The following is a 27,322-nucleotide window of genomic DNA, read 5'->3' on the forward strand; positions in this document are numbered from 1 at the left end:
TTTGATCCCAGCGGGTTGACACCGAGTTATTACTTGAAATAATAATAATGCATCACGTGTCGTCGTGGTGCTATAGTTACGCTGTGTGCCGCAGTGACTAATATTCTACAACTCTTAAACCTATTTTCTTTCCATTCCCCTGTGACAGCACCAGGCTGTTTATCTACATTACCGTCATTTGGTGCCTTGAATAATTAATGTCTGTCGGATTTATATCAATGTTTCCGTTGGATTTCCAGAGTTGATTTGTTTAAGGTGTCATTCTTCAGTGTGTCTTCTCTAGTCATGTGACGTTACAAAAGACAGGCGAGTAAACATCACATTAGGTCCTCTTTTATGTTGCCTGACATACATATTCATTTTTCATTTGATGTGCGCGTGACTGTGCATAGGAACCTACAGTTTTGTGATAGAGTTTTTATAGCAATGTTAATGCTATGATAAATCTACAAAATGAATTCCCAGTCACTGAAACACAAAGAACATGGTTACTTTTGCGCAGTCTACAGCACTGGTGTCAAACATATGATAATATGTACAGTATATGATTGCAGGATCATATGATAGTCAACGTTTTGTCGGCCAGTATGGCGGGCTTCTACAAATATGGAGAGCTATTAAGCCTCGGCAACACCCATGTTTACCTTTTAACACTTTACCTTTGGTTAAAGGGGAACTGCACTTTTTTGGAATTTTGCCTATCATTCACAATCTTTATGTAAGACAAGCATGCATATGTATCTCTGTTTTGTGCATTCTAACTATTAAATCAATGCAATCAAAAGTCTGCTTACAATGGTGCCAACAGGAGTCGCTCTATTTTGCCTATAAAGCCCTTAACAAAAACATCCAAAGACCTTCATTAAGGATTTATATACACGCTCTAAGTATATATATATAATGTTAGTAACACACTTATTCATAATAACTAGGGATGTCCGATAATGGCTTTTTGCCGATATCCGATATTCCGATATTGTCCAACTCTTTAATTACCGATACCGATATCAACCGATACCGATATAAACCGATATATGCAGTCGTGGAATTAACACATTATTATGCCTAATTTGGACAACCAGGTATGATGAAGATAAGGTACTTTTTTTTTTTAATTTATAAAATAAGATAAATAAATTAAAAACATTTTCGTGAATAAAAAAGAAAGTAAAACAATATAAAAACAGTTACATAGAAACTAGTAATTAATGAAAATTTGTAAAATTAACTGTTAAAGGTTAGTACTATTAGTGGACCAGCAGCACGCACAATCATGTGTGCTTACGGACTGTATCCCTTGCAGACTGTATTGTATTTAATGTAGGAACCAGAATATTAATAACAGAAAGAAACAACCCTTTTGTGTGAATGAGTGTGAATGAGTGTAAATGGGTGAGGGAGGTTTTTTGGGTTGGTGCACTAATTGTAAGTGTATCTTGTGTTTTTTATGTTGATTTAATAAAAAAAATAAAAAATAAAAAAAACGATACCGATAATAAAAAAACCGAGACCGATAATTTCCGATATTACATTTTAACGCATTTATCGACATCCCTGATAATAACATGTAATATTTATGTATTTTGATCATTTTAAGCATACAGCGGTGCATTAATTTCACACTACGTTCGCTTTTTCCTTCAACATCACTGATTACTACTCACTACAGATTCCATGAGAGCCAACAAACATAGTAAAACATCACTTACTGTACAATTTCTGCTGTCACTGGGATGCCGACTTATGGGAGGTTGATATATTTCCATATTGATGAAGAATGACTCATAATCCTTGCGAAGACAAAACGAGGGGTGAAACCAAGCGTCTTTACGTGTCTCTTGCCATTTCCGGGTCTAAATTGGATGCCAAAGTTGACCAATTTGTGGATTATGTCCTCCTCTTTCGACTATCAAGGTGAGAGGGATTATTTATGATCTAGAATAAACGTTCACAAGCTCCGAGGCGAGAAAGCAGCTCACCAGCTGATGATGTCAATATAGCAGCACAAGCTAGTTGGCTCTATTTGATCACGGCGCCCCTAAACATAGTTTTTCTGTGTTAGCGCTTCTAATAACAATATCACTAATACTTGGTTAATATTTAGGTCCCAAAATGTAAATGGAGTATTGTTGACGGTTTTTGGATGGTGTACCACGAGTGGTAGGTGGCCGCCATCTTGAATTTCACCAAAGAATGACCTGATTACCTGGTGTTTTGTTTTCCTATATTCAAACACAGTGTCACTGTTCAAACTGTGTGTAATGTGGCCAAAAATATTAAATATACTTGTTCAATAAAACTTGTGCCTTGTTTTTTAATGAATACTTAGGCCTACTACACTACTGTATTTTAATGTTGGTCATTAATAGGGGTGGTAATCTTTGGGCACATCCCGATTCGATTACGATTATGATTCAGGAGCTATGATTCAATTGAAAATGTATTATTGATGCATCTTTAATTTATGTATATTGATACAGTTTTACATTCACTGAGGTGGTACTTTGTTAAAAAAGTTTGGGAACCACTGATTTAGAGGGCTTCATGGGCGGAATAAAGGACCTCCCATTTACTCCATTGTAAGCAGACTTTTATTTCCGTTTATTTACGAGTTAGAATGCAAAAAAAACCCGATATATGTGTACTTGTCTCTTATAAGGATTGTGCGCAACAGGCAAAATTCCATAAAAGTACAGTTCTCCTTTAACAATTGACATTGCAGGCCACTGTGGTATAAATAAGATACATTGCACTCAACCAACTACTTTGAGACGTCTAGAGTTCAAAAAGCAATTTGACCGGGAGCGGTGTATTCATATCATATACAAACATACTTGCCAACCTTGAGACCTCCAAATTCGGGAGATTTGGGGGGAGGGGGGGGGGGGGGGGGGGGAGTATTCTTATAGCTAGAATTCACTATATATATATATATATATATATATAAAATAAATACTTGACTTTCAGTGAATTCTAGCTATATATAAATACGTAATTTATTATATATATATATACATATAAATAAAATAAATACTTGAATTTCAGTGTTCATTTATTTACACCCATAACACTCATTTCTACTCATTGTTGTATTTGAATATATTATATTATATATATTATAATATTCTGGGTTGGAGTCAATAACCAGGCGAGGTGATGAAGTTACGTCTCTTTATTTCATACTTCAGAACCGACTCCCACACTTGCCGTCAGGGTGCGCAATACAACGTAAACCGTTGGCCAACCAAAAAGTAACCACAGAACACTATAGTGTTCTGTGGTTACTTTTTAAACCGTTGGCCAACCAAAAATTGGCTAGTGCTAGCTCAGGGGCCATCCTGGGAGCTGGTGCTAACTCGGGGCCAGCCTGGAAGCTGGTGCTGACTCGGGGGCCAGCCTGGGAGCTGGTGCTGACTCGGGTACCAGCCTGGGTGCTGGTGAGTTGGTGAGTGCAGCCAGGCAAACCGAAAGACAGGTGGTAACGGGCTTGCTGGTGGTTGCGGTTTGGTCTGCCGGAGAACAGGTGGTGAAGGTCTAGCAGGGGGTAGCCTGGCTGCGCAGTAACTCGAGTAATTCGATTACAAAATATATTTGAGGAATTTTCTCTGCCTCAAGGCGTCGTAAAGGTTTTTTTTATTTTATTGTATTATTATTTTTTTACGGCATTTTGCCTCGTTTAGTAGTCAAAACTCACGTTTCGGCCTCTTGTCCACACGCATACGCATACTTTTGTCTTTAAAAAGGCAGACTATTACAAACGCAGGCCAAAGTGTAGAGATTCAAAACTCTTTGCTTAGCGTATGCGTGTACACGGCACAAACGGAGACTTGTAATGATGTCACGGTTGTATGCTGTCATTTCCAAACTCAACAACACTGCCCTCCTACCTTTAAACACACTATCAGAATCAGAATCAGAATCAGAAATACTTTATTAATCCCCGAGGGGAAATTAAAATTTTCAGCACAATCCCATTCAAGATCAGACAAACATTACAGGGAGACAGAACAGGATCGCTGACGGGTCTGCCAACTTTCGGCGCCCCTTACAGAAAAGGTGACATACAGGAAAACAATGGGGGGGTGGGGGGGGTCGGTCTAAGCCTGGGCCCCTGGAGAGGGGGTCCAGACTGAGGCCAAGGGAAAAAACAACTCACAGCCATAGCACACATCCCTCTTACATGTGTGTAAGAGGGAAACATCAAACTTCAAAGAACACAAAGGACATAAAATACATTAAAAGAGCAGAGCTGATACAACCAGCCACTTATACATACAGCTATGAATAAAAAGTAAAATAAACATATACACTGTGGTGGTCTCTGCGGTGTTCCACGCCATCGTCTGCTGGGGTGGAGGGAGCATGGCCAGAGACAGGAGCAGACCCAACAAAGCAACCAAGAGAGCCGACTCCCCTCTCGGCCGCCGGCCAGTGTCCAGTCCGCATGGATGAGCGATGATGTGTCTAAGGAGACTGAGGTGTCCGACACCTGCTCATTCAGCCAAGACACTGAGAAGCTTGTCCGTCCCGGCGCTCAGCGGTAGCTCCGCAGCCCTGTCTCTTCATCCACATCTTCTCCAGTCTCTCCAAACGAACTCTGGCGTGGCAGAGACCCAGCAGCTCGTCTCCATGGCCAAAAGGCTCCCGGGAGGCAGATCCAGAGTCCACAAAAAAGCACCGCAGAAGTCCCGAAAGTGCCACCCCTTGTCACAAGGTTCCAAAGGGTCCTGAACCATCCATCCATCCATCCATCCATTTTCTACTGCTTGTCCCGTTCGGGGTCGCGGGGGTGCTGGAGCCTATCTCAGCTACAATCGGGCGGAAGGCGGTGTACACCCTGGACAAGTCGCCACCTCATCACAGGGCGAACACAGATAGACAGACAACATTCACACTCACATTAACCGAACCAAGAGGCAAAAAAAAAAAAAAAAATAGAAAAGTATATATATATATATATATATATATATATATATATATATAAAAACACATGAAAACAAAAGGGAAACACACAAGGATGACACAAGAGCACAGAGCTCCTGCCAACAGCAGCCACTACAGCGGCGCCATCTTGGAAAAAAGAAAAAAAAAGAAGAGGACTTACTGTATGTTTGAACATAAACATAAACATGCTGCTCTTTTCACTCAACATTAATAAAAAAGACACATCAAAAAGGGCTTTACGACACTGCCGCCGGCGCAAATGACAGTCAGCTGTTTTAGATACGATCGCTGTGGAACCTCCACCTGATGGGACAACTTTGACAAGCAAGACTTTTTGCTCTTGGTCATAAGAAAGATGCAACATTATTTTATGTTTTTAGTCCTTTTTTATTGACAAATCTTGAAGTTAACTTACGAGTTTTGCTCCCATGAGCCGGGCGCGACCGTGATCACGCGTAAAAAACGACCAAGCAACTAAAAAAAAAATGATGGAGGGTCCTCCTTGTAGTGTGTACTGATGTTAAAGACAATATAAACTTCATTACACATCAGTGACGTGCGGTGAGGTTCATGGCTGGTGAGGCACTGACTTCATCCCAGTCAGATTTACAAACATATGAACCCTAAAGAGTATCTTATTCACCATTTGATTGGCAGCAATTAAAGGGTTATGTTTAAAAGCTCATACCAGCATTCTTCCCTGCTTAGCACTCAGCATCAAGGGTTGGAATTGGGGGTTAAATCACCAAAAATTATTCCCGGGCGTGGCGCCGCTGCTGCCCACTGCTCCCCTCACCTGCCAGGGGGTGATCAAGGGGATGGGTCAAATGCAGAGGACAAATTTCACCACACCTAGTGTGTGTGTGACAATCATACGTACATCATACCTCAGCTAACTAAACTATGGAAATGTATAATATAATTCATATAGCAATATGGTCTCACTGCACAGCAGGCCAGCAGTTAGCCGAGTCATTGCGCAATCCATGGCAAGGCTCAACTGGCTGGTGACTCACCGCAAGTCACTTCTCAGTATTTGAACAGCAAATGTGAATATTCAGCGATTTTGAATAAAAATAATCTAAAACTGGTGAAGTTAAATAGAAAATAACTTTATAGTGTAATCACTGAATACATATAACAATGTAGTTATTTTTTTTTCTTTTTACATTTTTTTTCTTTCCATGATGGCACGTGAGGCCCCGCCTCACCTGCCTCCCCTGACTGCACGTCACTGTTACACATGTACCATATCACTATATCGATGATTAAATGATTTATAATTCCATGAGAAATGTGCAGCGGCACACGCACGTCCGTGTGCTTTATATAGACACTTAAACATGCACAATGGTTTCATTGGCTCGTTAGTGCGTGATGATTTTAGAAATAATGTACCCGTTCACTTCACTGCACATGTAATATATCACCATGTTGCTGAACACGTTATAATTCTATGAGTGTTGGGTTTCAGCAGCAAAGGCGTGCATTCACTCTTTAATAATGTTCCCAGGGCTCTGTGTATGTGCAGGCTGGTTTTAAAGATAATGTACGTGTCATTGTACATCTTAAAGTATATCAAAATAAACATAATAGGAGGTGTAATGCTGCACCAAGTCAGCTATTGCTGCTTTTTTTCAGGCTTCTGATTGGACAAAATGTGCATGACAGCAGGTGTATGTTTGTGTGTAGACATAGACAGTTTTGAAACTACACATGTGTGGATGGAGATCGTTTCAACCCCAAATATGTGTTTTTGAAACTCTGCGTGTTCGTGTGGACATGGCCTTAGAGGCACTACCTAATACACATTTTATGTTTGTTATAATGAAAACTGTTCTTATTGTTTTATTTTTGATACTAAGAAAATAGTTTTATTTTAACTTTCTCAGGGAATATTAATTTTTAACTAATTTTATATGTATGTGTTTTCATCTCAAACATGTTATGATGGCAAAATGAACATTGATTACTATTTTGCATGCAAAAAATGCAATGAACTGTATTGCATTCTTAAAATGTAAAACTGTTGTTGTAATTATTAGGTGGTTTGTCTTTTTATATTGTTTATGTATTGTTGGCAAGTTGAAAACAGCTCAGCGGATTTGCGTGGAGAAACCACCATTTAAACCGCACCGTATAGTAATCATCAAAAACGCACGAGAGACAATAACTTTGTTAATGCGGTCACACCACACAGCACATAGGGCTGTGAGCCACCTGTTTTTATTAGCACACACAAATTGGCACAATCAACCACGGACGCATTTCAGCTGTGCGTGTCAGCCTTCAATAATGAAAACAGGCGTTTAGGAAATAAAAGACAATTAGGCCAAACACAATAATTGAGGGCACATCCTAACATGTATAATTAAACCTTAATTAAGCAAAAATATTGCTCCGGCCCAGCTGCACCAAATAATAATATACATTCATTTAATAAAGTCAAAATACAAATAAGGCAACAAGAGAAGTATCCCACACTTCTCTTTTGTAAAGTAAATTTGTACAGCCGATATGGGCACCTACATCAACTATATGATTTGCCTGAGAAGCTGGACAGGACAAAAATAAAAAAATAAATGATTTATTCGATTACTCGATTAATCGATCGGGATATTCCATAGAATACTCGATTACTAAAGTATTCGATAGCTGCAGCTCTAAATTATACCTATCTAATTATACCTAGTGCGATTAATTTCGAATTATCTATTAACGAAATGTATATATATATATATATATATAGCTCAATTTTTTTAAGCCCAATGTGGCCCCCGAGTCAAAACGTTTGAACACCCCTGCTCTAAACATTATTTCTAAGGCTGCCAGATCAGACCACCAAGAGTAGCAATAATTTAACTCTACAAGACTAAAAGCGACTTCACTTTAACTATTAAACACTGTTTGTACAAAATAACACATTAAAGATACATTACAGTCAAAAGTGATAATTGTAAGTACACCAAATCATGCTGTGAATTATGCCGAATACTCCCGGAAATTGCCCTTGTCCGTCGACATCCCGAATGAAGTTACGAATTCCCAGATCTGATGGGGTTTTTTTGTATACAAAATATTGTAGCATTTGCCCAGCTTTTGAAAAGATGACAAGAAGGTGTTCAACAATTGCAATCTTAAAACTAAAGACCACACCAAATCAACATCTATAGCTGTCTTTCTAAAAATGAGCACACACAGCGGCTTGCCTCTACCCTCCCTGTTCCTGTTCTTCCTTGCACTCATCCGATCACCAGTCAGAACACATTTATGAACTCTCAGACTGTCGGAAAATACTAGAACTCTTCAAGCAGGAACAACTGAACACGCATGATGAAAATGCACATTGCCCTTATACCGGTGTTAACAAAATGTCCATCTACGCATGTGGAATGTAAAAAAAAATGTCTGTCCGCATAAAAACACATTCACTGGGCTGTCATGCACATTTTGTCCAAGCCATAAAAAACAACCACAGATGATTGGCACATGTCCATCAGTATAGTGATATATATATTTTGTCTAATTACCTTCATGTGTTATAGCAGTGGTTCTCAACCTTTTTTCAGTGATGTACCCCCTGTGAACATTTTTTTAATTCAAGTACCCCCGAATCAGAGAAAAGCATTTTTGGTTGAAACAAAGAGATAAAGAAGTAAAATACAGCACTATGTCATCAGTTTCTGATTTATTAAATTGTATAACAGTGCAAAATATTGCTCATTTGTAGTGGTCTTTCTTGAACTATTTGGAAAAAAAGATATAAAAATAACTAAAAACTTGTTGAAAAATAAACAAGTGATACAATTATAAATAAAGATTTCTACACATAGAAGTAATCATCAACTTAAAGTGCCCTCTTTGGGGATTGTAATAGAGATCTATCTGGATTCATGAACTTAATTCTAAACATTTCTTCACAAAGAAATAAATCTTTAACATCAATATTTATGGAACATGTCCACAAAAATCCAGCTGTCAACACTGATTATTGCATTGTTGCATTTCTTTTCACAGTTCTTTTTGACAGACATTTTAGTGAGAAACCTGAGCTTGTGCTTCACTGAGTTTATGAACTTACATTCATATTTTGTTGAAGTATTATTCAATAATATATATAGGATTTTTGAATTGTTGCTATTTTTAGAAGATTTAAAAAAAATCTCACGTACCCCTTAGCATATCTTCAAGTACCCCCAGGGGTACGCGTACCCCCATTTGAGAACCACTGTGTTATAGGATACCTGCATGCCCGTGAAAAGGGGGTGAACAAATGTTTATCCTGTTTGGCATGCAATCTAAAGAGTGCTTTGAATTTTGGACCCCTAAGTCTACAGCAAAAAAGTACTAGTAAGGGTTGCAGTAAACATTTTATATGCTGCAACTATAGTTATGAAGAATCATTTTCTTCAAGTCTACTGTGTTAAATTAAAATAGACAGAAGCCCTCTGGGATTATTAAAGTATTTCAGATTCTAAATTTTAAGTAAAAGGCATTCGATTACATGCTAAACACTGACTACAACGCTCATCAAGGCAATGCAAGTTTGGTCATAAAACAACTGAAGTAGTACATCTAGAGTCCACAATGACAATGAGAGATTATTTTCTCCTTATTAAAAGCCAGCCTACCTAATACTTAACTTTGAAGCTGCTTGTTAGTAATGAAGTAACATTACTTCATATGGCTGCAATAAAGAGAACATTACACCACCTGCAAACGATGTTCTATATACAGGCCAGTCGACTGTGAGGCAGCAGGCTGTTTGTTCCTTTGCCTCATTTAAGATATTCCTGTTGAATTTCCCAGGGTATCTGTGCCTCTATTTCATTAATATTTTGGTTAACGCCTGCGGACCTACTTCCTTAACATCCGTCTTGAAGTTCTAAGTCGCAAACATCCTATTCCCTGCGTCCCTTAATGACCGAGTCAGCTCAGCACTGCAAAAAGAGTCCATTTTATTTACGGTAGGTTTGAAATTACAGTGGAAGTGACAACAAAATTAATGCTTTAATGACCCCATTTTTTGTTGCATTACCATGTGTGTGGTTGCTATAATGATGGTGTTGTTGCTAACAGTGATGGGTGCTCGTATTTCTCAAACACCAGGTGCCCACAATTTGACAGGCATCACGCCGCATTCATTTTCTACGTGGGTGATGCTGGTGACGTGGGATGCTGTATTAATCTTGCCTGCATACACGTTGATGGTAACGGCAGCGTGACACAAATGACTGTTTGCCCAAGGACTTGGTTTCTTTTCTTTTCAGCTGCTTTGTATATTTCATCGTACGTCAAAGATAAAAAGATGATTGTCCATGATGTGCACCCCACAAACACTCCGTGAAATTATTGTAAATGACTTTCATTCTTCCCTCAATCTCCACTCAGAATGCCTTTTATGACTGTGAAGGCAATGCAACTGCTTGAATCTTTTCCTTCTTCACATTTCAATTTATTGTATTTTTATGACACTGACAAAAGGCTTTTCCATTGAAATATTGTACACACCAGTGACGTGCAGTCAGGGGAGGCAGGTGAGGCGGGGCCTCACATGCCATCATGGAAAGAAAAAAAAAAAAGAAAAAAAATTGTTATATGTATCCAGTGATTATATTATAAAGTTATTTTCCATTTAACTTCACCAGTTTTAGATTATGTTTATTCAAAATCGCTGAATTTTCACATTTGCCGTTCAAATACTGAGAAGAGACTTGCGGTGAGTCAGCAGCCAGTTGAAGCACGTCACTGAGTTGAGCCTCACCATGGATTACGCAATGACTCGGCTAACTGCTGGCCTGCTGTGCAGTGAGACCGTATTGCTATATGAATTATATTATACATTTCTATAGTTTAGTTAGCTGAGGTATATAATGTACTGTATATTTTGTCAACAACTGTATATGTGTAACGTATTTCTTGTGCTGAGCAATCATAAAACTGCTGCGAAGACGCACTGTGTGAGGCTCGCAGTAATCCCGCCTCCTGGTGGTAGAGGGCGGTAGTGATCCCAGGTAGAATTTCTGCGACTACTCGGCTGCAGAATAATTGACAACAAGCAGCAACAGTTAGCAGCGATCGTTTATTTTTTCCTCTTGCCCGGACTATTAACATGGAGGATTACATATCTAAAATAAAACAGTTTTATAAACTGGACTTTCAATCGAAGCAGGAGGTAATACTTAAAGGAAGATCTCCATCGAGACAGAGAGACTTTTAAAACTGAAGAAAGATAAGGAAGACTTCTATAAACAAGTTATCGATGCTTTTGTTCAAAAGGAGCGGCGCATGGACTTCATTTATAAGTAAAGGTAAGACCTTAATAACGTTTTTTTTTTAATTAAATGTGCTTTTTTGTGTGCTACAGTTTGTATGTGTAAAGTTAAAGTTAAGTTAAAGTACCAATGATTGTCACACACACTAGGTGTGGTGAAATGTGTCCTCTGCTTTTGACCCATCCCCTTGATCACCCCCTGGGAGGTGAGGGGAGCAGTGGGCAGCAGCGGCGCCGCGCCCGGGTATCATTTTTGGGGATTTAACCCCCAATTCCAACCCTTGATGCTGAGTGCCAAGCAGGGAAGAATGCTGGTATGACCTTTTAAACATAACCCGTTAACTGCTGCCAATCAAATGGTGAATAAGATACTCTTTAGGGTTCATATGTTCACCAGCCATGAACCTCACCGCACGTCACTGGTAGACACAGGTTACCTTATATGCTAGAACAACTCCCCAACAGCCTGGATATTATTGTCAAGGGAAGAAAGGGGTTCACTATTAGGGGTGCACCAAACGGGTGAATATTCAGAATCATGACGTTACACTGATAAATCTGACTAAATTAAATAGCTTCAAAAGCAGATACAGTAATTAAATTGAAAAAAACGCTCCAATGAGAGATTAGCCATACGGTGCTATAGGTGGGTTGGGGTGAACAAATCAAGTGCCACTACACTCAAAGTCCGATATAGTGTGGCCCAATATAATGTCATAGGTTACCTTATGCATATTTTTTGATGCAAAGGTTGTTTGTTGGCTGTAATATATGTTAAGCTGTGAAAAATGGACTGAAATGTCAACATTGATTGTTTTTGACCTCCCTCCACTTAGGTAATCTGCCACAATCTTATGTTAAATATGTCCCCTTAGCATGTCCCGCTACGCCATTGCTAGACATGAGACTAAATTGTGTAGTTCTTCTTATTTTCTCAGCGCTGCCTTTCTTTGTTTGTCACAGACAGTTGAATATTACAACTGATGGCTAGTGGCACTAGTAATCTTTGTGTTGATGTCATTTCCATTCTATCATTGGATTCGCCGCAGTTTCCATCATTCTGAGTGAAAAACAACCAGAATTCAAAAGCGGGTTGTACATTATGTATTCGTGCCGTGTATGAGCGGCAGGAGGCAAAACCTTTACAGCAACCCATAGTGAAAGGGCAGTGCACTGTGAGGAGGATATAAAAGAACACGAAGCCAGTGCAGAGGACAGTGTCTCTAAAGTTCATGGTGATTTTATCACCTTGTGGATGAGGCCAATGAGGCTCATTTTCAGCCGACCGTTACTTTGTACATCAGCATATTAATGCAATCTGCTGGCTTTGTCACAGACAGCACAGTCTGATATTTGGCAATTTTGGCTTTTGGGAATTAAACATCTCCTCTTGTTTATTTTGTCTACCACATTGTCCCTTCAGGTGTAATTCCCTCAAAATCCGACTTTAACTAACTGCCAGCAAATGATAAATGGAGGAAGGAATTGGAAGTGGAGATGATAGTGAGTGCTGATGTAACATCTAATGGCTTGTGGTGCATTTGGCTCTTAGTCGTCTTCCTCCTCTTCCCTCAGGCCAAGAGCGCATCGGGATCGACTCCAAGTATGAGCAGGAAGGAAAAGTGCAGTTTGTGATTGATGCGGTGTACGCCATGGCCCACGCGCTGCACAACATGCAGAGGGACCTGTGTCCCGACCATCCTGGCGTTTGTCCACAAATGGAGTCTGCTGAGGGCAAAATTTTGCTCAAGTACATCCGGAATTCCAACTTCAACGGTGAGTCAAGTTACAAAGCGGAAGTGCGTTATTTCTTGGAGAGTTTGTTTGAATATCACTATAAAACATTTTAATCCTTGAATTGACTTCAAAACTACGGTAAGCCTTCTACAAAAACAGACGCACTCAAAAAAGTGTTAAAAGTAAGTCATAATTATTATTTTTTTGTTTCCAATGCTTTGCATTCTTCAACAGATTCAGACCTATCCATCCAACTTTTTATATATTTGTAAGTTGTTTTTGTTCTATGCTCATTTTGTAAAATCCAAAAATTTTTATGATGGGGGAAAAAACACAAAATATGCATAATTTCCAAAAAAACGAGTTGCAAAGTGGAATACTTTCGATAAGGTAATTACAGCCTTTAATAGGTCAATAATTCATAAGAACACTGATATTGTTGCCTTATTATTTTTAGAACATGAGATTTATTCATCCAAAAACTCATACTATCCCTCCTTGCTGAAAATGGTCATATATGAATTTTTTTTTTTAACTTTAAACACTTCAAACTCGCGACCCCGAAAGGGACAAGCGGTAGAAAATGGATGGAACTCTCTCAGCAGCTTCAGACCTATCCATAAATACTAAGTTATTACTTTTTCATGTCTTTTAAGTTTTTTTATTTTTTGTAAAGAAAAAAAAACATTTTTCATGGAAAAAAAACACAAAACATGTCATATTTTGCAAACATGTGTTTGAAAGTCGAATATTACATATTAGGTTTCAGCACGGGGTAGAATGGTGGTGCAATGGTTAGCGCTCATGCCTCACTGCAAGAAGGTCCCAGATTTTACTTCCGGGCTCGGGGTCTTTCTGTGTGGAGCTTGCATGTTCTACATAGGACTGCTGGGGTTCTGTCAGGGTAGTCCGGCTTCTTCCCACCTCCAAAGACATGCACATGGGGATACATCCATCCATCTGTTTCCTACCGCTTGTCCTGTTCGGGGTCGCGGGGGATAAGGGAGCCTATCTCAGCTGCATGGCAACACCAAATTGGCCCTAGTGTGTGGAGGTGAGTGCGATTTGTAGTCTGTCTGTTGGCCCTGTGATGATGTGGCGACTTGTCTGGGGTGTTGTGGCGCAGATGGCAGAGCGGCTGTGACAGCAACCCCAGGTTCGATTTCAGCTTCTGTAGTCACGGCTGTTGTCACCCTTGCTCCTGATGGGTCGTGCATAGTGCCTTGCATGGCAGCTTCCGCCATCAATTTATGATGTATAAAGTAAAGCACTTTAGTATCATTCCAGGTGTTTCAAAGCACTATATAAATACAGACCATTACCATTAGATTTACCCTGCCTTACGCCCGAGTAGTCCAGCCCTCACTGCAACCCCGAAGGGCAGGCGTTAGAAAATGGATGGATGGCAGGCATCAGCACCTATTTTTGCTGAAACTGAGCATTTGTTTTAACGTAAAAAACGTTGATGTTACATAATCACATAGTATGTTGTAATCTAGTGGTTTAGTTGTGTCATTGCAAATATACACACTAACAATGGACACAAAATGTCTTCAAAACCACATTCGCACACCTATGTAGCAATAACAACCCACCACGATCATTGTTTATTGCATTTAAATCCTTTGTTGTCAGATGTTTCTATTTGAATGAACAACTCGCAAAATACACCGCATATGAATGAATAATATGTCTCTCGCATTAACTAGTGGTAGAGAAGTGTAATTACTCCTAAATCTATATTTCCCTGTATTCCGAATGCTTAGATTAATTTAGTATTTGTAGTGAAAGCATCATAACGTGTCAGGTTTTCAGTATATAGAAAAATATGTGTTACAATGGTAGTTAATGGATGACCAAAATGGGCAATGGGGGTAAATTGGAACGGTAAAGCTCGGTTGGTAGAGCGGCCGTGCCAGCAACTTGAGGGTTGCAGGTTCGATCCCCGCTTCCGCCATCCTAGTCACTGCCGTTGTGTCCTTGGGCAAGACACTTTACCCACCTTTAAATGTAACTTAGATATTGGGTTTCACAATGTAAAGCGCTTTGAGTCACTTGAGAAAAAGCGCTATATAAATGTAATTCACTTCACTTCACTGCACAAATGTATTGTAACTAGATATCTCCTATTTGGAATATCTTTGCAAAAAGGGTTACGATACCTTTTTAAAGACGAACGTGTTCAGAACTATGTGGTCAAATTTCAGTCCTCAAACTTTTAAATTTAACTGATTTGTCGAATAAAATGCACAAAATGTCCAGTTTTTGGTCAAAAGTGACTCAACGGTTAAAGTGAGAAAGTCTATGTAGATTAAAAATAGCCACCGTTGCATTTGTTATAATGACATAAATATTTAATGAAATACAACACTACAGCATCAAGGGTTGGAATTGGGGGTTAAATCACTAAAAATGATTCCCGGGCGCGGCACCGCTGCTGCCCACTGCTCCCCTCACCTCCCAGGGGGTGAACAAGGGGATGGGTCAAATGCAGAGGACCAATTTCACCACACCTAGTGTGTGTGTGACAATCATTGGTACTTTAACTTTAAGATCACAACCGGTTTCTGTAGTTTGGTCTTAGTTTTTAGAGTAAACGATTCATGTAAACACCTAACACTGCCTTTCAGTTTGTATGTCTTCATGGTTTTTCATGGTTATTATATGTTAGAACAACTCCCCAACAGCCTGGATATTATTATCAAGGGAAAAAAGGGGTTCACTATTAGGGGTGCACCAAACGGGTGAATATTCAAAATCATGACGTTACACTGATAAATCTGACTAAATTAAATAGCTTCAAAAGCAGATACAGTAATTAAATTGAAAAAACGCTCCAATGAGAGATTAGCCATACGGTGCTCTAGGTGGGTTGGGGTGAACAAATCAAGTTTGATATAGAAAATATCAAAATAAAATATGGCATTATATTGGGCCGCGGCCCAATATAATGCCATATTTTATAGAAGGTGGTCGTGGACCCCGAATTTTGGCAAGTTTACATCGCAGTGTGGTGGCTTGGAGACTTGGTGTAGGATTCACTAACAAGCAAAATTTGTTATGCATCTCAGCTTGTAGGTCTTTTAGGGCTGCTACAAACTGGGCTAGTTAGCTCAATACGGCTAATGCTAGCAAGCGTGTCCAATGACATCTAAAGTTACGAAGTTACCCTTCTCTAACTGACGGACACGTCCCTCTCGCAGGGACATTCTCTCCACGAGAAGCCCTACTTTTTTGCTTTTTCCTTCATTGAGTCGCGTTCTTGCTGTCTTCGGAGCGGGGGGCTTTGGACCGGGGCTAGCTTATCTCCGCTAGCTTTGCAGCTATCTAGTTGAAAGTGAAGCGGTGAAACAAAGATAAAAAGTGCTTTGTAAATTCGCTAAGACTACAAAATGTGTTAGAGAAGGGCTAAAGAAGGCGAGAAAATATTTAGAAGCACACAAAATAGAAAGATTGCACTGAGCATTGACGACGACAAAGTACAGCTAAACCAGCAGCTGCGTAAACATTGTTTTTTCTTTGTCGGAAGAAACTGTAAATTACTAAATAAATAATGATAAATAAATTAACAAATTATCAACCCAGTGATGTCCAACTGTGGATAGGGCCTGCTCCATTCCGTGACATAGAAGCACAATCCACCATTCATGTCACGTCTGGTTTGGGGATCATTTTATTGTATTATTTCGAAAAGAAAAGGGTAGACAAGGATTTCTAAATAACGCGATCTCAGAAATAACGTGATCGGTATTTTATGAACCCCAACGACTGCGTTATATCGGACTTTGTGTGCACCTCGTAGGAGGTCCTGAACATGGTTGTACACTCCCCCTGAGCTCACTGGAGCCTACAGCTCACAGTGTAAACAAACATGGCGGCAACTGTGCGGGACTCCATTACTCCGTCATAGAAATACATTCTGTGTGTCATCTGCACTCAATGCTCTGTAAACACTGCAAAAAAAGGAAAAATCAACAGGCTTTAACAAATCAAACCTGATCAGTCACCCAAATTGCCGGAAGCATCACCACGACCTTTCCTCGAAAGCCGATGAAAACACCTGCTGCTAAAGAAGCTGCTCAAAGGCAAAGAACGTTTTGTTGGCTGTTCCCTCTGCTGCTGTGTCCGAAAAGTGCAAAAAGGCCAGCCAGAGACGATCCTAGTGCCAAAAAGTGATATGCAACTTCCTCATGGAAATGATGACGCTGGACAGCCAGCCCCCCATCACCGCTAAAGACACTAGTCATTGGTATCGGTCTTGGGAAGCAGAAATGTATCAGTATCTGCTTGAAAAAAATTATATTGTACAGCCTTTGCTATTATTGTACTTAGTTAATTCTGTACATGCAGTTTTTACGTTCTTGAGACCATAAAAGGTGCATTTCAATAATGCAAGAGTTTGGAGGCGTGACTTTTTTAGAAACACTAAAGCACTTAGTAAATGTAAAGCCTTATTGTGTAGTAACAAATGTTTATCTATTCACTTGCTTGTGTGGTCTATGATATTGTACTCTAGCCTGACTGACCCTCCGTTACTGCAAGCTCTCTGTCTTTTGCCATTCAAACAGTCTAGTTGGCGTGGCTAACGTCAATTGCATGAAAATCTTCATGAGACCTTTTGGGCACAAATGATTGTGTTCCACCAATTCTGCCTAGCAACAATTGGCAATGCATGAGTAAAGAAAACAATCAGCAGTTGTTGGTCTATGCTGCTGCACCTCTTAGTTACAATGGTATGACCATTGTGAAGTTTGTGGAATAAATTAAGCTTTTTGATTATCTCTCTTTTTATTGCTGCTTAGACAGTAGGAGATAGTACTGTAGTTTGGCTGTTTTGTGGTCTGTTTTGTGGTTGGTGGGCCACCACTTTGTTAAAAAAACACCAGTCCAAACAATGCTTATTTTAAAATAGGATGTTAAGACGGATGTGTTTGTTAACATAAAACTTTAGCTTTTGAGCTTTTATGATTTTTTCAAATGAAGGACTTGTCTAGGGTCTACCCCGCCTTCCGACTGGGATAGGCCCCAGCACCCCCTCTACCCCGAGAGGGACAAGCGGTGGATGGATGGTTTACAAAAATACAAACTGCTGGCAGCTAATTCTCCAAAAAATACAATTCTCGAAAAAGATATAGATATAGCAAACATAAACATCAAATATACCCTATTTCCTATTTGCGACTGTATATGAGCTTTGATTTTTGTGTGACGAAACTGATTAGTGTAATGTATAACAATATAGCTCATCAATAATACATTTATTTAGTTTAGATTATGCTAAGGGATAATCCAAAAAAATAAACTGCGCTTTGCAACTTTTATTTTATGAAAGTGCAACAATGCAGACAAAGTGCAACAGCAACAGTTTAACAGTGAGAACAAATATATTCTATGTGCCGCATTAACAGTTTGGGTTTGTAACGCTGTTCTTGTTCTGATTTCATTGTATCTGTTTGTTAGTCCGTTTGAGTATTTCACCGGAAGGCTAAGTTAGCATTACACACTTTATCATTAACTAACACATCTACAGCTAAATGGAATTCAGGTTATATTACTTCAGAGTCTTTTCGTCTAAAAAACCCTGGAATAGACAGAATTAATGAATCCATGCTTAGTAATCACATCATGATTATTCATGAAGCAACTTTCTGACCACTTTCCTCTTGACTCGTTCCTGATTACTTCTAAGAAAGACACTGAGCGGCTTAAAATTGTTAACGACTCATTAATTGCTAATCACGTTACATTCCCCTCCTCTTAAAGAGTCTGGTCCTTAATGCTCCTACAAAAGGCTTTAGCTTACATAATGATGTTTAAGTAGTTGGATTATGACAACATTCATCCACCATGTACTCATCTTCTGTTTAAAAGGAGTCTACCTGTAAGAATGATTGTGATACAATAACAAATGGAGCAGCCAACCGTGGTCCGTAACATAACTTTCCCAAATTATATGTAGACACTGAAGTCTCCAGTCCGTAAACACTGAAAATGGACTTTGCAGAGAAGAAACAGACTCCCTTTGCATGATAATGTAATCTACATTTTTAACACAAACGGGGAAGAGTGGATGCATGTTGTAATTTAAAAAGAGAAACTGAACATGTTTTTTAAAATTAGTATACAATGTTGTTACAATTGGTTTAGCTAGAAGTACGACCTCAAAGCAGAGACAGAATGGAGAAGCTTTATTACAATTTTAACAACAAAAAGCACTCACAAGGAGTGGAAAAAAAAAACAGAGTACAACTCAAAACGGACAGAGCCACATTATTGCAGAGGTTTAATGCCATTCAACACTTTAGCTGGTTTCTATATGATTCAACATCTTCACCAGACATCTTAAACTGTGGCAGAAATCAGAGTAAAGTTGTACACATGATTAATGTATTGTACGTTGGATTCATTGTACCGTATTTTTCGGAGTATAAGTCGCACCGGAGTATAAGTTGCACCGGCCGAAAATGCATAATAAAGAAGGAAAAAACATGTATAAGTCGCACTGGAGTATAAGTCACATATTTTGGGGCAATTTATTTGATAAAACCCAACACCAAGAATAGACATTTGAAAGGCAATTTAAAATAAATAAAGAATAGTGAACAACAGGCTGAATAAGTGTACGTTATATGACGCATAAATAACCAACTGAGAATGTGCCTGGTATGTTAACGTAACATATTATGGTAAGAGTCATTCAAATAACTATAACATATAGAACATGCTATACGTTTACCAAACAATCTGTCACTCCTAATCGCTAAATCCCATGCAATCTTATACGTCTAGTCTCTTACGTGAATGAGCTAAATAATATTATTTGATATTTTACGGTAATGTGTTAATAATTTCACACATAAGTCACTCCTGAGTATAAGTCGCACCTCCGGCCAAACTATGAAAAAAACTGCGACTTATAGTCCCAAAAATACGGTATATTTGGAGCTGGACGAAGTGGCTGGGGAAAAGGAAATCTGGGCTTCTCTGCTTAGGCTGCTGCGCCTGCAACCCAACCTCGGATAAGCGGAAAACGTGGATGGATGGATGGATACTTATTTAACTAATCTTAAATGACATTTCTATCATTAAAAAAAGCTATAAGAGTTATTCATAATACAGGGTATTTGGAACACACAAACACTTTTTTTCTCAAATCTAAAAAACTGACATTTGAAAACCTAATAAGATTCAAAACCCTACAAATAATATATGAGGTAAAACATTATTTGCTTCAAATTAATATCCCCAATATGTTCACTAATAGAGACACGTGTTGACCTGTGGAATGAACTTGAAGAGGGTCTAAAAACTATTACTGCAATTCCTAACTTTAAAGATTGTATAAAATAAGTGTACTTAGAAAATATGCCAATGAACAGGGATCACAAATAACATGATTGTACTGGAAAAACGTATTAAAATACTGCTATTTTAATAATGACAATGATGACAATGACTTATTTAAGTATCACTCTGATGCAGGTACCTCGGTAATGTATCAACGTCCCTTTGACAACATTTTGTCTGTTATGCTGTTCTGTACACACACTCGTATCGGCAGGATCCATGCACATGCACACGCACTGGAGGTGTAGGAGCATGCACATGGATGTACACTACACAATCACTGTTAGTGTGAAACTGATATTGATTTCTTTAAAAAGGTGCGGTATTCATTCTCTATGCAATCAATCAACAGCTGTAATGAAATGTGACTATATAAAAAAGGGGTAGGCGATTATAAATAATTTTACTTCTGCTTACTCTTTTTGAGCGCACGGTGCTTCCGCTAATAACTATGTACACGCAACATTGTTGTTGCTTATGCTGAGTATGAATATGTATGTAATGATTTTATTTTTGAGGTCAAATAAATAATCTGAACTGAACTGTAATCTCTGACTGTCTCATCCTAGTGTCAATGGAGCTAATCTGTACAACTACTATATGTCCGAGTAGTTAGTGGTGCGATGAGTCTGTCAAACATGTTTGCTTGACCTGTTGCGAGTCAGTTCCCTAAGGTTAGCTTCAATGTCGGATGCTCAGGCCCCCGGGAATACACTTAATTTTTGCTGGTTTACTAAATTGTATGTTCTGGGCGTTGGAGTCCCTTATTACTAAGGTGTGGTGTCTGGTAGACTGGGTTGTAGGACTAGCTAAAGGGCTAAATCTGTTATGCGTCTTAACGGTTCACCGTTGCTTGTAAGCCGTTTAGGGCTAATACAAGCTGGGCTAGTCAGCTCGCTACAGCTAACGCTAGCAAGCGTGTCCGTGGCGTCTAAAGTTAAAAAGTTACTCTGCTCTAACTGGCTGACACGGCCCTCGTGTAGGGACAACGTATCCATGACAAAGGTGCACGAAGAACAGGAAGCCACACTCACGTTTTTTCTTTCACCTTATCGAGTTCTTGCTATCTATCTTAGCTTTGCTAGCCTAGCAGCTAGCTAGCTGAAACTGGAGCGGTAAAACAGAGAGAGTAAGTGCATTGTAAGTCCGATAAGACTACTAAATGTGTTAGAGAGGGGCTAAATAAAGCAGTAAAATAATTAATTACACATAATGCCAATGGTTCAGAATCAGAATCCGCTTTATTGTCCAAGTATGCCTAACACACAAGGAATTTGACTTGGTAGGTTGTGCTCTCTTGTTCAATTTAAATTAATAAATATAAAAAATTAACTAAAAATACAAACAAGTATTTAAATTGCTAATATGTGCAGGGCTAATAAATAATAGTACAGTGGTGAATAGAGCAAAGCAAAAAGATGAAGTGAGCATGAGTTAGTACATTCACAGTGAACGATTAGTTCCAGTGATATTTCACAGCGTTCTTCAGATTGAAAGCCTGAGGGAATAAACTTTTTCATGAAGCGTTGTTTTGGCGTACAGTGACTTGTAACGCCTGCCAAAGGAGAGCAGTTTGAACAGTTTGTTACCAGGGTGGAAGGGGTCTGCAGTGATGCTACCGGCCCATTTCATGATTAGGTCCTGGTTTGGGGAAAGGTAGACACCGATTATCTTTTTTGCAATCCTAATTGTCCGTTGCAGTCTACATCTGCAGGAAAGGCAAATGCAAATATGCAAACACAATATAATTGTGTGACACTGACGGGAAATAATACACAACAAGAGGAAACAAGACTATAGGTCAAAATGTAATCATATAATGGTATATAGTATGTTTTAGCTTGATTCTAATTTTCATTTGCATCTAGAGTATATCAGTTTCATCACACAATTAACTTGTATTAGTCAGCACAAATTAGTAAAACATAATAGTAGAAGGTAGGTATCAGGCAGATTGATTGAAAACATTCCATCTATTGCATTTTATAAAGATATCTGAATAGATGTGTCTCTGTGTAATATCTGGGATTATTTGATGCGGTACGGTTGCTTGCTTTAAACCTCTGTATTATTTAGGCCTGTACAGAAAGTGATGTACTTAACAATTAATGTCAGTGGCTATTCATGACATCTGCACTGCAGGGCAACAGTGAGCAGAAGAATAGGGCCAATTGGGTTTGAAACAAGAGACACTTCAGACTTTACAGATGTGCTGGCATGTCAGCAAGTGATCATTAGAGGCCCTTCTGAAGAACACAGTGTCCTTAGAAAATCTTCTATATCAGACTTAGTTCTTTTGAAAAAGGAACACGTGAATTATTTTGCCAAAACTGCCCTACTTTCTGAGGAACACGAAGTAGCTCAACTGTGCCTTTCATTAAAATATATCTTCCCTATGATATATGTAACTTGAGTTAAGTATATGGAAAAATGTTCTCAGTATGTATTACAAACAAGACTGTATAAACTAAATTATTGGTGCTTTTCCTGATTATTGAAATGTCATAGACAGTCAAATAACATTAGTGGAGAATGCATTGCCACGCTTCCATTTTATGTAGAACTATAGCACCTGTTTAGCTGTATCGGTGAGGGACATGAGTGAGAAGCATCTTATAGTGGACTGATAATCTTTCAATCACAATGCAGAAATAGGAATTAGCATTATTTAAGGAGATAAAGGCGGCAGCTCAGGGTGTGGTTTAAATGTAACGTAAGCTATGCTTATAAACAAATACCTTCCCTCGAAAGATTAGCAGTTTTATCGGAACTTCACAGTGATGGAAACAATGGAAATAGTCATTGTTTTCTTGGCTCCTGTTAAGGAAATGCTTTCAAGCTAAAACTATGAGAGTAGAGTTACTGTTTCATTTGGCCTTAGTAGATATACTGTAAAACCTATAACGATTAATTAATTATGATCTGTAATTAATTCATCGAAATAATCTATTTTTTTAATCTCACATTCAAAGAATGCTGGGAAAAACCCTCAACTTGAGGTATTCTTTAGGGCTGTAACGGTACTGCATCCTCAGGGTTGGGTTTATGCATTCCCTGTTTGGTGGTGTGGTTCGTATTCGGTACAGTAAGTAAGTAAGTAAGTACATTTTATTTATAAAGCGCTTTTCACAGATAAAATCACAAAGCGCTGTACAAAACATAGGTGAAGTAAAACAACAATTCAATTAAAACAACTAGAGCAACATCATAAAAAGGATACAAAGTGGATTAAAAATGAGATGCATTAACTAAAAGCTTTACTAAAAAGTGAAGTTTTCAAATGTTTCTTAAAAGTGTCAACACAGTCAAGATTACAGAGGGACTGGTGTAAGTTGTTCCAGAGTCGAGGAGCTATAGCCTGGAATGCCAGGTCTCCGCAGGTTTTAAAATGAGTTTTTGGGATCTTTAGAAGACCCTGGCCTGAAGACCGGAGGCTGCGCCCTGAAGAATAGGGGCATAACAAGTCAATGATGTACTAAGCAGAGGTGGGACCAAGTCATTGTTTTGCAAGTCACAAGTAAGTCTCAAGTCTTTGCCCTCAAGTCCGAGTCAAGTCCCGAGTCAAGACAGGCAAGCCCCGAGTGAAGTCCAAAGTCAAGACTGGAAAGTCTCAAGTCAAGTCCTAAGTCCTGCATTTTGAGTTTCGAGTCCTTTCAAGTCCTTTTAACCACAGACTAATATATTAACACAGATTGTGTATGCTTTTCAAACGCTGTATTTATTTATTAAAACAAGTGCATTTTAAATTGCAGGAAAGAAAATTGTGCTGACATTGCACTTTATAATAGCACTATTAACCAGTCATTTTAAACATTAACTCATTCCTTTACAGAACAAACACATTGAAAAATAAAGTGCAAATGTACTTATTTGTACAAAAGTGTTAACATTGAAAAAACATGACATATACGTGAACATAACAAAAAAGTTGTACTTTTTATATGTCAGGGCCCTATGCTGCATTGCATTTGCAAAAGACCAAATTAGCCAAGAGTCTGTCAGTCATTTGTGCACGATGGGGGCGTAGTATGATGCCACCATGGCTGAAAACTCGCTCCACTGGAGCACTGGAGGCAGGCACTGCCAAGACTCTCATGGCCACTCGGAACAGTGAAGGAAGAGTCTTCATGTTCAATGCCCAGAACAAAAGGGGGGAGAGAGTTGTTTTGGGTTGGTGCACGACTTGTAAGTGTATCTTGTGTTTTTTATGTTGATTTAATTAAAAAAATTTTAAAAATTAAAAAATTATTTCTTGTGCGGCCCGATACCAATCGATCCACGGACCAGTACCGGGCCGCGGCCCGGTGGTTGGGGACCACTGAGGTAAACAACCAACAGTATGTCAGAAAGCTAGCTAAAACGGTACACATATTCATAATATAGTATACATTTTAACTGACCTTTATTTTACTATTTTTGTCTTTTTTTAGGTGGCTAAAATACGCGGTGCTGCTGACCGTCGTCTAACGTTACGTGTGATATATTGACTAACGTAACCCTGCTTAAAAAAAATCACTGAACAAAAAGTATGAATAAGGTAGTGAACTGCAACAGATTCCCGTGTTTGCAATAACGTCATAACGTTAGCAGTGAGTTTACAGCCTCACTGATTTAACTACACAGCAAATAAAAGTCACGTTACTTAGCCAATAAACGTTATCTTACATTCAAATCTTACCGTTCTTTGTGCAACTTCAAATGCCGGACGAAGTTGGAAGTTGTTGCCTCTCCATCAGTAATTTTCGAACCGCATGTGTTGCATACTGCAAACCGTTTTGTGTTGACCACCTCGTAATTTTTATACCCAAACGAAATTATTTTAGGTATCATTTTTTGTTCACTGGCGTGTGGTTTGGACATGTCTTCTTCGTTGGTTGTCCTGCAATTTGATTGGATGAATGCTGTGTGATGAAAACAAAGATCTAATTTGATTGGCTGTTGTACTGAGACCACACCAGCTGACACACGCAACGCTGATAGACAAGTACACAATGAAAAATACGGAGCGCTCCCGAATAACTTTTTCATCTTTGGGTTTTGGGGAAAGTAGCAAGTCATGTCAAGTCATGTCAATTCAAAAGGCTCAAGTCCAAGTGAAGTCACAAGTCATTGATGTTAAAGTCTAAGTCGAGTTGCAAGTCTTTTTACATTTTGTCAAGTCGAGTCTAAAGTCATCAAATTCATGACTCGAGTCTGACTCGAGTCCAAGTCATGTGACTCGAGTCCACACCTCTGGTACTAAGGGTGCCAACCATGCAACACATGGAAAGTCAGGACTAAAATCTTAAACTCAATCCGGAATTTGACTGGAAGCCATTGAAGACTGCATAAAATGTGGGTGATATGGGCTGTTCTGGGTGCACCGGTCAGATGTCTGGCAGCAGCATTTTGTACCGTCTGAAGTCTCTTTAGCGTTGACTTGTTGAAAAGAGTGAAGAGAGAATTGCAATAGTCTATACGAGATGAAATGAACGCGTGAATTATCAATTCGAGATCCAATTTTGCAGAAAATTTCTCACTTTAGAAATATTTCTGAGATGATAAAAACAGTTTTTGGTCAGTTGTCGGCAAGGACCCTCCAAAGACATGGACTGATCAAACACAACCCGAAGGTTTCTGAGGCTGCTTTGAACAGATGCACCCAGATCACCAAGTGAGTTCTTAATTGGGGGATCTTTTTATCAGGAGCAATTATCAGAGTTTCCATTTTGTTAGAATTTATCTGGAGGAAATTTGAGGACAAACAGTTTTTGATACAGGATGCGCAGTCCAAAAACTCGGATAAAAAGTGAAACTCTGATTCATTGAAGGAGCATAACAGTTTAATATCATCTGCATAGAAATGATAAACATTTTTGACACTACTGATCTACCTCCCAAGCGGCATCAGGAACAACAAAAATAAAACAGGCCCCAGAACAGAACCCTGGGCCACACCACATGCCAGGTTGGACACATTAGACATTACATCATTAAAAGTTATTCCATTTATATAAGAAGTAAACCACTGAAGAACAGCACCATAAAACCCCATCTCAGATTTGAGGCGATCTATCAGTATACTGTGATCCACAGTATCAAAGGCAGATGTCAAATCGAGTACAGCCAAAACTGTGTAGCGACCAGAGTCAGCGGCCATCATCACATTACTGGAAACTTTCAAAAGAGCAGTTTCGGTGGAGTGAAATTACCTAAAGCCAGATTGGTATTTATCATAAAAATCATGCTGTTTCAAAGATGAGGTTAGCTGCTTAGCTGCCACTTGTTCAATGATTTTTGACATGGAGGAAAGTTTTGATATGGGCCGGTAATTTAAAGGCTCCACCTGATCAAGATTAGGTTTTTTAGGAATGGGATTCACCACGGCATGTTTAAAAAAGCTGGGGATCGAGCCAGACTGAAGTGAAAGGTTTACAAATGTTACCATCCACAGACCAACAACATCAAAAACATTTAAGAACAGTGGAGTAGAAACAATGTTCACAGGGCTCGATGTGGGTTTCATTTTGCCCACTCAAACCGGAACATCCTGTAGGCTGACAGGAGTAAAGGAAGACCATGATGAGCACACAGGGGCTGGTGTAGTGCACAAACCATCCAAGGGAGGACTAATACTGGCCCTTATGTCTTGCACTTTGTTCACAAAAAAGTTCAAAAATCATCCTGTGTGGACACAGGCATCTGAGGAGATGGAGGTGCAACAAGATTTTCAATAGTGTCAAATAAGACTTAAGGGTTTTTCTTATTATGCAAAACAAGATTTGAAAAGAAAGCCGAGCATTTCATTTAGCTCCATTATCCTTTCTTTAAAATGGAGTCTATGAACCTCTAATTTTGTGGCTTTCCACAAACATTGCCCTTTTCGACAGCTTCTCCTAAAGCTGGAATCGGCTTCATTCATCCATGGACAAAGTTTTTTATAAGAGCCTAGAGTGTTTTTAGCTGGTGCTACTGTGTTCAAAACAGTCAGACAATAATGATTGAAGTTAGTCATAAATGTATCAACATCATCACAGCTCG

The 27,322-nt window shown here is 39.0% G+C and overlaps 1 protein-coding gene across 2 annotated transcripts in view; it reads left to right on the forward strand.

Moving 5' to 3' along the window:
* The window catches only part of LOC133619882 (metabotropic glutamate receptor 7-like), a 279,178-nt gene that overhangs the window by 176,821 nt on the left and 75,035 nt on the right, over positions 1 to 27,322 (forward strand). For both annotated transcript variants that reach the window (XM_061981152.2, XM_061981153.1), the window contains exon 6: positions 12,794 to 12,994. In XM_061981152.2, the coding sequence (XP_061837136.1) occupies positions 12,794 to 12,994 (201 nt within the window). The remainder of the gene's footprint in view (positions 1 to 12,793; positions 12,995 to 27,322) is intronic.

The sequence above is a fragment of the Nerophis lumbriciformis genome, linkage group LG01, assembly GCF_033978685.3.
Source record: "Nerophis lumbriciformis linkage group LG01, RoL_Nlum_v2.1, whole genome shotgun sequence".
NCBI classification, from domain to species: Eukaryota; Metazoa; Chordata; class Actinopteri; order Syngnathiformes; family Syngnathidae; genus Nerophis; species Nerophis lumbriciformis.